The following is a 12,296-nucleotide window of genomic DNA, read 5'->3' as shown; positions in this document are numbered from 1 at the left end:
CAGAGGCCTTTGTTGCATAAATTAATGAATGAATTCTTGGTACTCCACTGTACTTCAAGTGTCAACAGTAAAAGAACGAGATGAAGGAACACAGTGTGATTTGGCTGCTAGTGTTTCTTGTTCATGCAGCAGTTCATTCGGTGTGCCAGGCACTGCCGGGGATCTCAGCCTTGCTCTGTCTTCCTTCTCTCACCACAGCAGAGAACGCTCCAGTGCAGGCTTCACATCCTATTCAATCTAACCCTGGCAAATGCTTCATATGATGGCATACTCAGTAAGCATTCACCCAAACAATGAGTATTAGCAACTTTGAAATTGGGAGCAGCAGGTACTGAAGCCTCATTTGCCGGATCCCTAATAATAGCCCAAAATCTTAAACATATTTTTTCCTTCCTCAGTTGTTTTGTGTTGTTGTTTTTTATGAATGAGTGCATTGAAACTTCCCAAGGTTCTACATCTCACTCCTTCCCTGTATAGACAGGATGTAAAGGCTGGGTTGGTTGGTGAGAAAGAATCTCCTAATATCTAGATTCCAAAACCTTTGAGAGACAGAAAGAAAGATATGTCAATTGGCTAATGTGGGGTGGAGATCTAGCCCCTTTTATTCTCTCTGCCTATACTCTCTCCCCTTTTTTCAACTCCATATGTCATAAGATATTAATGTATTTGTTGTTGGTCACAGCAAGAAAACCACTATTAAGGTGTATTGAAGTTTAGACTGTGATCTTAAATCTTCTTTTTGCCCTTCCTTCACTAACTGCCTTGACTGCAAACCACAGAGTTTAATAGCTGATTGTTAACTAGATTTAGGGTTTTCCCAGGAACAGCTGCAGCTGCTACTACAACACGACTATATTTGCAGCCATGTGTGCACATACTTAGGTATGTTGTGATTGTGTAAAGAAAGACTGTCTTGGTTATAGTTTGGTTTTCGTATGTGAGAGTGATAGTAAAATCTGCATGTTAGTGGCTAACATATTAAAAAATATTCAAGTTCCTGCGAAGTCCAGAGGATGCAGTGGTGAGAAGAGTAGGTGTAGCTCAGTCTAGTGAAGGAGACAGTAAGACAAGGAACAAATATATAAACACAAACTCTGATCAGTTCTGGCAGAAGCATCAGGATGCCGTGGTAGAGAAGGGAACGGCTTCAGGAGGGGGTCAGGGACTGCTGTTCTGGAGTTGTGACAATCATGCTGAAATGGAGCGAACAAAAAGATGCCCTCGTGCTAGGAAGGCAGAGAAGGCCAGTGCAGGCAGAGAAGAATTGTTTGTTTTGGGGGATGGTTGTGCACGGCCATCTCGGCATTGTCCACAGGCAGTGAAGTGGCTGCTGGGATCAACAATGCAGACAGTGATAGTGAGGCAGGGCTTCTTGGCGAATCCTTTGTATATTCTGCACTCTATTAAACCTGCTGCTGTTTCAGTCTTTGCCACAGCCAGTAGCTGGGCAGGTAAGTAGGTGCTGTATGTTATTTCCTGGTTCCTTTAGCTCAGAGAATGAATAGGTAGAGGCCATGGGTGCTTCTGGGTATGTCTGATGAGAAGCATCTAAAATCCTTTAGGGTAACTTGTGTTTTCATGATCTGTGCTTGATGAGATTCTGCTTCTGGACTTTTTAAGGACATTGTTAGCTTTTCTTTCTCATGTGGAGCTGAGTAATTGCAAGTGATAGTAATGGTATTGTTTTGGGGTGTGGGTTTTAATGAGTGCTTCATCCCCTAAAAAGGCATTCTCTCACAGATATTTTAGGTTCACTCTCTAACATTTCAGGCATATCACAGACGTGGAAAATTTGGGAGTACAAAGTATAACTTCTAAGAGACCAGGATGAATTTTAGAGGTAAATATAGCCTGCTAGACAATAAAACAAAAATATAAGTTAATAAATCTCTGAGGAAGAAAAGATATCAAAAGACTGAAGGCACCAGAAGCTAAATTTCGGGGGAGCAGGGTCTAGGGTTGTGCTGCCCACTGTTAGGTCCTCGCCACTCAAAACAGTGCCCGGCACGGAGCTGGCTCCAGAAATGTCCATTGAGTGAACAGACTAGAAGACCCTGAGTAGATGCACATGGCTAAGTAGACATACTAAAATGTATTTTATACATATATTAAAAATCAGCTTGCATTCTGAATGTGGATTTTGACTGTTTTTATTGTTGTCAAAAAATGGTGAATTAATAAGATTATGAGAGAGGGAAACTTGAAAGTTTTTACTTTCTTAAAAAATGATCAGAAGGATCATGGGGAACAGTGGTGTGATCCCAAAGTTACAGTACCCGGAGTCCTAGCATCTCTTAAATTAGTTGTTTCCTGCCTGTGTGCCCTTGAATAAGTGATTAACAGAACTGTATCTCTGTTTTCTCATTTATGAAGTGGGAATAATAGTAGAACCTTCCTGATAGGATTATTGTGAGGATTAAACCAGTTAAGATGTGTAAAGCAATTGAAATAGTTCACGTGCATATATGGTAAGCTCTATAGCAGTGGTTCTCAACCTTCCTAATGCCGCGACCCTTTAATATAGTTCCTCATGTTGTGGTGACCCCCAACCATAAAATTATTTTTGTTGCTACTTCATAACTGTAATTTTGCTACTGTTATGAATCGTAATGTAAATATCTGATATGCAGGATGTATTTTCATTGTTACAAGTTGAACATAATTAAAGCATAGTGATTAATCACAGAAACAATATGTAATTATATATGTGTTTTCTGATGGTCTTAGGCAACCCCTGTGAAAGGGTCGGTCGACCCCCAAAGGGGTCGCGACCCACAGGTTGAGAACCGATGCTCTATGTACTCTAAGGTTAGAGAAAATTTTACTTCTGTGTTTTCTTTTAATACTTTTATAGTTTTTTCCTTATATATAAGTCTATGATCCATTGTGTTATATGGATAAATGAGTCAATTTTGTGAATGAGTTAACTTTGTATATGATGTGAGGTAAGGGCCCAAATCCATTCTTTTCCCAGCACCATTTGTTGAAAAGACAACATTTGTCCCATTAAATTGTCTGGCACCTTTGTCAAAAATCAAATGACCGTAAATGGAAGGTTTTATTTTTAGACTCTGAATCCATTGATCTGTATGTCTATTTTTATGCCAGTGCCACACTGTCTTGAGTACTGTAGTTTTGTAGTAAGTTTTGAAATTAGGAAGTATGAGTTCTCTAACTTTGTTATTTGGTTCTATGGTGGCTGTTCTGGGAACCTTGCATTGCCATGTGAATTTTAAGATCAGTTTGCCAATTTCTTTTAGAAAGGCAGCTGGGATTCTGATAAGGATTGGATTGAATCTGTATATATTAATTTGGGGAGTATTGCCATTTTAACAATACTAAGTCTAGTGGTCTATGAACAAGGGATATGGGATGTCTTTCCATTTCTTTAGATCTTCAGTTTCTTTCAATGATGGTTTATAGTTTTCAGTGTACAAGTCTTGTACTTTTTTTATTAAATTTATTTGTAAGTACTTTTTTATGCTATTGTAAGTGGAATTGTTTTCTTAATTGTATTTGCAGATTGCTCACTGACATATTTGGAGGGTTTTTTTCTGCATCTTTATTTTATTGTGGTAAAATATACATAACATAAAACTTACCATTTTAACCATTTCTAAGTGTAATTCACTGGCATTAAGTATTCACAATGCTATGTAACCATTCCCAGTATCTATTTTAAGAACGTTTTCATCATTCCAAACAGAAACTCTGTACCCATTAAACAATAGGTACATAACTCCACATTTCCCTCCTCCCAGCTCATAGTAACCTCTACTCTACTTTCTGTCTCTCAATTTGCTTATTCTAGGTACCACATGTATGTAGAATTATACAGTATTTTCTTTTGTTCTGGCTTATTTCACTTAGAATAATGTTCTTAAGGTTCATCCATGTCGTAGCATATATCAGAATTCCATTTATGTTTATGGCTAAGTAGTAGTCTATTGTTTATACATTTATCTGATGATGGATATTGGGTTGTCTCCATCTTTGGCTATTTTGAGTAATGATACTATTCACATTGGTGTACAAATATCTGTTCAAGTTCCTGCTTTCAATTATTTTAGATATAAACCTAGGAGTGGAATTGATCATATGGTAATTCTATGCTTAACTTTGCAAGGAACAGTGAAACTGTTTTTACAGGAACTGCAGTATTTTATATTCACACCAGCAATACACGAGGGTTCCAATTTCTCTACATCCTCACCAATATTTGTTATTTTCCACTTTTTAAAAATAATAATCACCTTAATGAATGTGATATTTGATTAAGAATTAGAGTGCATCTAACAGTCTTTGAATGATGGAATAGCTAATCCCTCAGACAAATACATGCAAAATGCAGTTTTTCCTTGAAAAAAAATCAAGGAAAATTGTAAATTTTCTGTGTTTATTTTTAGCTTTATTTCCTTGTTATAATTGTAATTTCCATACTTTGTCATAGTTGAAGATAAACAATTAAAGGAAAGCTGGGTTTTTAGGAGAATATTGAAAACTTTTACGTATATATCATTTTAAAGTTTGGGCAATGTAACAGTTTCTCTTCTTTCTATGATGTCAAAGACAACGGACACTGTTGTTAGAACTCTGCCAGACAAGGATGAAGAGCTGTGCAAGTATTTCTTGAATCCTTCTTTAATGTCATCAGAATATCCACGAACAACCTTGAAAAAGAAATCAGAAGACATGAGCGACTTCCCTTCTGAGAGTCAAAGAAGCATACCACTCGCTGTGACTGAAGCTTTAGAGCATATTATGGAACAGCTCAATGTTTTGACACAGGTGAATTGCTATGCTTTGTACTGGAGGACAAGATATGAGGAACAGTCCTGGTTACAGCAAGCTGTAGAATTAGCAGAGTAGGGGGAAATTCTTTTTTCTTAGAAAGGCAAGCTCATGGTGGCAGTCAGTATAATAAGGAATGCTCTGCTGAGCTGCTCTAGTAAGATCTTGTGGAGATAAAGTCAGAGCATCTCTCTTCTCTCTCCCCTCTCCCCTCTCTCCTCTCCCCTTTCCCCTCTCCCCTCTCCTCTCTCCCCTCTCCCCTCTCTCCTCTCCCCTTTCCCCTCTCCCCTCTCCTCTCTCCCCCTCTCCCCTCTCCTCTCTCCCCCTCTCCCCTCTCCTCTCTCCCCCTCTCCCCCTCTCTCCTGTATCTTGCATCTTGCATCCAGAGGCCAGAAGGGAGCAGTAGAGACTATGAAGAATAGAGGTGGCAGCATTTTGATCTGGGCAGTAGAAGTTTTGATATGTTCAGATTAGGACATTTTCAGTGGCATGTTTAAGGCCATAAGACAAATGTATTGGGATTAATTATTTCTGGTTAGAAAGAACTATTGGCAGTGTTTACAGTTCTTCACTCTGAGGATATTCTTGCTATCCCCTATTTGCAGAGCTGCTTGCATTGATGCTGAGTTTTTCTGCAGGTGATGGGGTTTGCATTCCCATTTTAGAATCTTACCAGTTTACCTTTGCGAAGAAGGAACACCATGGATGTTAATATACCAAAGGTCTTCCGACTCTTGCTCAAGAGATATAGATGTCATTTAAGGGGAGTGTTGTGTGGAAAGCACCAAAGGTTTCTCTTCCAGCTTTGCTGATTCAATGTTGCCTTTGAAGAAGTTTTCTGTAGTTCCTCTTTGATACATAGACTAAGAATACCAGTATTCGTCAGAGCGGACTTGTCACAGTTATAAGAAAGGGGGCTTTAATGTGATCTAGAGATGTCAAATACTTTTACAGAATAAATATTTTAAGTTGTAATAGGTCTTACATAGAAATAATCTAATTCTGTTCTCAGCCCTGTCTGTACATTATAATCACCTGCGTAGTTTATAAGCATTCAGATGTCCTATTCTCATCTCCAGAGAATTCATTTACATTGGTCTAGGATAAGGTCTTTCAATCACCCCGTATGATTTTGTATGATAGCCAGGGTTTAGAGCCACTAACTACAGAGTGAAAACATTCAGCTCCATGCAGATTCCGTCCTGGCTGGCGCTTGTTCCCACGCTGCCACGACTGCCTCAGCTGCACTCTTGCCTGCAGGGTTGAGTCCTTATGCGTCTCTCCCACGTGAATCTTTTCATTCTCCACTCTTTCAGCTTCACAATCCATTTCTACTTCCTTTGGCCTGATTCACAGATAAATGATTCACTTACAGCTTTATTGAATGGCTGTATGATTTTTTTATCTTCAGTTTTGAAGAGCTGGCTGGCTTTTACGTATGAAAGTGGTTAAAAGCAGGCACAGCACACTTGCAAAACACGAACAGTGAATCTGTGGGCCAGTACCAAGTAACACAGACATGTTCTGATTCACTTTATTTACAGATGACTGGACTTTTAACTCAGCTGCAGTGTTACTATCTTTACTGAACTATAATTAGAAATAAATTAAAATGAAATTATGTTTAGATGGTAGATAAATGGAGTCTATTGTTAAAGGTGTTGATAATATTTTTAACAGGTGAAAATGTATGTAAAGTATCTGGTAAAATGCTTGACTCATAGTAGGCACTCAAGAAATAGAATATATTACCAGCATCACTGTTATTTTTAACTTGTCATGATCTGTAGTATCAAATATGAAAGCAAAAGCTATAAATAATGACAGTTTTAAAAATTGGTTACCTTCAAAGGATAATAGGGCACTAATTCATTATCTTGAAACTTGCTCCTGAAATAACCAAGCATTTCCCCAGCCTTTCCCCTATGAACTCTACCACTGCATAACCAAATAGTAGATGAGGGAAATTCCTCTTATTTATAAATTATCCTAACTAATATATTTTTATCTTTTTTTAAAATATATTTTGTTGATTTTACAGAGAGGAAGGGATAGAGATAGTTAGAAACATCAATGAGAGAGAAACATCGATCAGCTGCCTCCTGCACACCTCCTACTGGGGATGTGCCCACAACCAAGGTACATGCCCTTGACCAGAATCGAACCTGGGACCTTTCAGTCCGCAGGCCGATGCTCTATCCCAGAGTGGGCAAACTTTTTGACTCGAGGGCCACAATGGGTTCTTAAACTGGACCGGAGGGCCGGAACAAAAGCATGGATGGAGTGTTTGTGTGAACTAATATAAATTCAAAATAAACATCATTACATAAAAGGGTATGGTCTTTTTTTTTTTTTTTTAGTTTTACTCATTTCAAATGGGCCGGATCCGGCCCGCGGGCTGTAGTTTGCCCACGGCTGCTCTATCCACTGAGCCAAACCGGTTACAGCAACTAATATATTTTTAAAGATGGAATTAGAATATCATCATTTACAACTCCCAAGAATTAAAGAGCTCTCAGCATTGAGTAGTTACTAACATTATGAAAAGAGAAACAACCAAACCTTAGTAATGTGCCTTCTAATGAAAGAACAGACCACCACTTATAGTCTTACCAAGGGATCTAGCCGAAGTCTTATCAGCCTTTGAGTCCAACTGCCAAATAACTGAAGATAAGGAGGGTAGAAGAGCAGACTGTGCTGGACCTGGGTGTTCTATTCCTAAAGTCCAGACTGGTGGGAACTCTGCCTTCACGTGGCCTGAGCCTGACAGAAAACAACTTGTAAAGAAAAGGAGGGGAAGGGATAGCAGCCTATCCTGTATAATAAAAGGCTAATATGCAAATTGTCCCCTCTACCAGGAGTTAGTCCAGTTCAACCAGGGGGCGGGGCCAGCTGGCCAACCACCCTTGGCCCCTCCCCCCAGCCAGCCCCGCCCCCAACCCCCCCTCCTGAGGTCAAGGGCAGGGCCCCCAATCGGTCCCTCCACCCCGATCGGGGTGGGCTGGCCGGACCCCACCTGTGCACGAATTCATACACCAGGCCTCTAGTTGATTAATAAAAGATGAAATGCATATCAACTCTTGAAAATGGGTAGGACAAAATTAAAGTGTCTAGGGATATACACCCAAAAGATAAAATGATAAAGAAATAAAAGAAAGTAATACTGTAATGGTCAGGATAGTAACTGTTAAGAGGGTAGACAGGAGTGGTGATTCTGACAGCCGGGCTCACGGCTGGCACAGCAGTGGGCAGGAGCCTCTCTGTCCTCTGTGGCAGCACTAAGGATGTCGAACTGATGGCTTAGGCCTACTCCCCAATCCCCATGGGGAGCGGGCCTAAGCCGTCAGTCAGACATCCCCCAAGGGCTCCCAGACTGCGAGAGTGCACAGGCCAGGCTGAGGGACCCCACCCCCACCCCCAAGCGCACAAATTTCGTGCACTGGGCCTCTAGTTTTATAATAAAAGTTGTTTTAAAAGATGTAAAAGACTGAAGATGAAGTCAATATCACAAAAAATTAGATTTCCCAAATTTAAGAGTAGTCATTGTGTGTGTGTGTGTGTGTGTGTGTGTGTGTGTGTAGTCATATACTTATTTATTAGCTGAAGGGGTTAGACTAGCTAAGATTCATCATTTCCTGTATGCCAGGCACTAGCTGAGGCATTTTTGATGCATCATTTCATTCAGTCTTCCTAACAACCCTTTGAAGTGCTATTATCATCTTTGGGGCATGAGAACTAGAGACAATTATTATGGTTTTTTCAAAGTAAACTAGATAGCCAGCTGTCTAAGGTGGTATAGATATGATCTATCATTGACTGTGATGGAATGACCAATGATGGCATTAAAAGTAGCACCTGGGCTAGGCATGTGACATTGTACCCCCACCCCACTCCCCATACCACTTAGATCTCCACATGTGGCCTCTTTCCTGGCATCGATGCTTTGGAAGATCTTTTCTGTTTTTCCTCAAATGCATCAGTTTTTGTTTTTTTCTTCAAACTGCTTGACAGTGCTTTGCCCTGGAGTAGAGCCAGAGGCAGAGCAAGTTCTGGGGCCCATTTTTGAGCCAACTTCCTGGTGAAAGGGTAGGCATTCTAGTTCTAAAAGAATCTCCTCTGCAGAGATTATCATCATTGTCCTTATCATCATTGATTATTTTGTTCTTTTTGTAGACTGTTTCAATCTTGGAGCAGCGATTGACTTTGACAGAGGATAAACTGAAAGACTGCCTTGAAAATCAGCAAAGGCTTTGCAACGCCATGCAACAAAAAATGTAAATAGAAAAGTGTGAGCAGAGGCACGTTGAATGAGCACATGTGTATATACACAGGAAGGCAGTACAGGAGTCTCCATGGGACACAACCATGCGCTAATCATCATGGCATTTCTTACAAGAGTGAGCAACAGAAGAAAAGGCATAATAAATGATGAACTTAAATTCACAAATCAATGTCAAGGACTGTTTCAAATCATTACCATTTCTGATTGCAGCAATAAAGCGATACGCGTTCAAGTGGCTCTGTATTTTCCCCATATTATTCTAAATGTCAGTTTTCGTTTGTAGTCTAAACCCCACCAGAAAAGTAACCAAGTCTTTGGGTTGCATTGTTAAATCATTTCAGATTAACCATGTTCATGCAATTCCTTAAAGCAATTAATGTATTTTTTTAGTGAGCACTTTTAGGGTGAAATAACTCACCTCTAAAATAGCATACTATATATTCAAAGAAAACATTTATCCTTTCTTACCAATACCTTGAAAAGATGACCGTATAAATATTTCCAAAATACAGAATTTCCACAGCAAGAGTACACTTATTTTAATTAGCAACAGTACATGTATGACATAGGTCAGTGGGATTTTATTTAATGTATATTTTATATTGTTTATCTTTGACCAACCTGAAAGAAAATGAAGTTAAAAATATGTGGTGAAGCACACATCTTTCTTTCATAGCTGAATGCAGTGAATGATTTGAATTGTATTTTAACTTGTAATCCCAGTTTACAAAGATTATGTTACTGTGATTTCATTCAGCTCAAAAGCCAGAATGATGCAGCAGCAATACTTACAGATATACACCATGTATGTTCACATGCTTCAGAAATGTTGCTTAGTATGATCTTGGCAGCTGAATAATGGGTACTTTAAAAAATACATTCACATCATCACAGTTAAATGAATTGTGATTTGAAACTAAATGAAAATGAGCCAGGTGTGCTAAAAGATCTTGGTTACAAGTTAAGAATTTTGTTTTAGCTTAAGCAAAATAAGAGATTAAATTGGAAAAAAAAGCAACATGAATTTTAGCTTGCTTTTCTATTAACCTATATCAAGGACAAAGAAGGTGTGAGAAGATGGTCTGTAGGCAACGTGGGGAAAATGCTCTGTATGTGTTGGAAAACAAGAAAAAGTGAAGTCCTATTTATGTAGGAGTCTGTCTATATGTAGAAATTTTTCTCAAAGCAACTTCAGTTGTATCAGTGAGGTAGTTTTTTATTATCTCATGTTTTAAGTGCCTTTTTATATCATATATAAACGTCTAGACATTTTCAAGAGTCTATAGACTAAGTGGCAAGTATTTTTATAAACTCATTGAGAAGACTAAGAAATGAAATGTCATACTGGCTTTGTTCACTCTTTTTTATGCTTCAAACAATAAAGACATTTTACCCATAAAAAATGTTGTTTCTTTTTTTTTTTTAATGATTGAAACCTGGAAATATTAAACTTGTTATTATCTGGCTGATTCCATTTTAATGTGCATAACAGCCTCCTGGAAAACCTGTCAAAACGGTTTCCTGGGCCGCATTCCCAGAGTTGATGATTCAGTAGGTCGCTGGGGCCAATAACGTGCATCTCTAAGAATCTCACGGGTGAGGCAGATGTTTGTTGGCCTGAAGCCCACACTTTAGAAACCATTGATCTAGCTATAGCCACTGCTTACAGCATGATGCTGCCACACATTTCACAGTCATCACAGGCCTTTATGAGTAAAATGCCTTGAAACTTTTTCAAGAGAGTCATTTAATTGCCCCCCACCCCCACCCCATTTTTTAAGCTTTTGCAGATTCTCCTTGGTGTTTACCGGATTCCAGCCTCTCATCTTTTTTGACTTGTATATTCAGCTGCCTGATGAACATCTCCACTTAGAAGATTAGTAGGCATCTCTAAATATGTCCAAAACTAAACTCTGCTGCCCACAGTCCCACCTTCCCCACCAGCCAGTTCCTCTCTAGTCGTCCCATCTCAATAAGTGGCAACCCCGCTTCCCGGTGCTCAGGCTGAAGACCTGGAAATGAGTCATCCTCGACTCTTCTCTCACACCCCATGTTCCACTCCTTCAGCCCATCTTGTCAGAACAGATGAAAACCCAACCTATATCACTACCTATATCACCCACCATCACCTCTTACCTGGATGACTGCAGTTCCCTTCCAGCTGGTTTCCCCCCTGTCACCTTGTACAGCTGGCCAGAGTGGTTCTGGAAAACCCGAGTTAAAACCGTGGCTCTTTGCCCCCAAACCCTTCAGGTCTTCCCATCATAATAGCCCAGGACGTCGTACGTGATGTGCTCTCTTTCCAGCTCCTCTTGGACCTGCACCCCTCCCCCTTGAGTCAGTGAAGCCTGATGGCTGGGGGGAGGGGAGAGGAGGATCTGGCCGGAGCCCAGCCAGACCGAAGGCCTGGGTCCCCGGTGCCAGAGGAAAACTGGTGCCAGCAGCCAAGGGAAGGGAAGGCCTATTGCACGAATCTCTTCGTGCAACAGGCCTCTAGTCCTATCTAATAAAAGAGAAACATGGTAATTAGCCGTACGGCCACTTCCCTTCCCATTGGCTAATCACTGAGATATGCAAATTAACTGCCAACCAAGATTGCGGCCGCCAGCCAGGCAACTGACGTGAACAGGGAGGCTTGCTTGCTTCAGTGACAGAGGAAGCCAAGCTTCCCCACCTGCCTTGCCGTCCTCTCAGCTGCACTCTAAGCAACATTGTAACAAATATAGAAGCTAAACAAAACCCCGAGCTTCAGCCAGCAGGATCGCAACATTGTTTCAAATACAGAAGGTAAACAAAGGCCAGAAACCTGCTTTCAGCAGGGGAGGTCTCATAGCTGGAGCCAAGCCTCAGAGCTAAAGCTGGCCCAGAATTTTAAAAAAAGGAAAAAAGGACAGGTTGGGAGTTTCAGTCACCCGCCAGCCTGAAAACGGCCCTCAGCCCCTCACCCAGGCTGGCCAGGCACCCCAGTGGGGAACCCCACCCTAAAGGGGGTGTGACCAGATGCAAACAGCCATCATCCCCTCACCCAGGCTGGCCAGGCACCCAAGTGGGACCCCCACCCTGATCCAGGACACCCTTCAGGGCAAACCAGCCGGCCCCCACCCATGCACCAGGCCTCTATCCTATATAGTAAAAGGGTAATATGCGTCCAAGCACCGGGATCAGCGGAGCAGCGAGGCCTCCTGGCACCGGGATCAGCGTGACGGAGGGCAGAAACCAAACC

At 40.8% G+C, this 12,296-nt stretch overlaps 1 protein-coding gene across 2 annotated transcripts in view; it reads left to right on the top strand.

Annotated features, from left to right (window-relative positions):
* Positions 1 to 10,460, top strand: part of POC1B (POC1 centriolar protein B) — a 111,716-nt gene extending 101,256 nt beyond the window's left edge. The window contains exons 11-12 of one of the 2 annotated variants that reach the window (XM_070409608.1): positions 4,570 to 4,788; positions 8,965 to 10,460. In XM_070409608.1, coding sequence (XP_070265709.1) covers positions 4,570 to 4,788; positions 8,965 to 9,069 — 324 coding nt within the window. In that variant the 3' untranslated portion in view covers positions 9,070 to 10,460. The remainder of the gene's footprint in view (positions 1 to 4,569; positions 4,789 to 8,964) is intronic. The other variant, XM_070409609.1, reaches the window with a different exon arrangement.
* The last annotated feature ends 1,836 nt before the right edge of the window (positions 10,461 to 12,296 follow it).

The sequence above is a fragment of the Myotis yumanensis genome, unplaced genomic scaffold, assembly GCF_028538775.1.
Source record: "Myotis yumanensis isolate MYYU_CA2020_CCGP unplaced genomic scaffold, mMyoYum1.0.hap1 SCAF_3, whole genome shotgun sequence".
Classification (NCBI taxonomy): domain Eukaryota; kingdom Metazoa; phylum Chordata; class Mammalia; order Chiroptera; family Vespertilionidae; genus Myotis; species Myotis yumanensis.
Note: the sequence above shows the minus strand (reverse complement) of the source record. Positions and strands in the feature narration are given on the sequence as shown.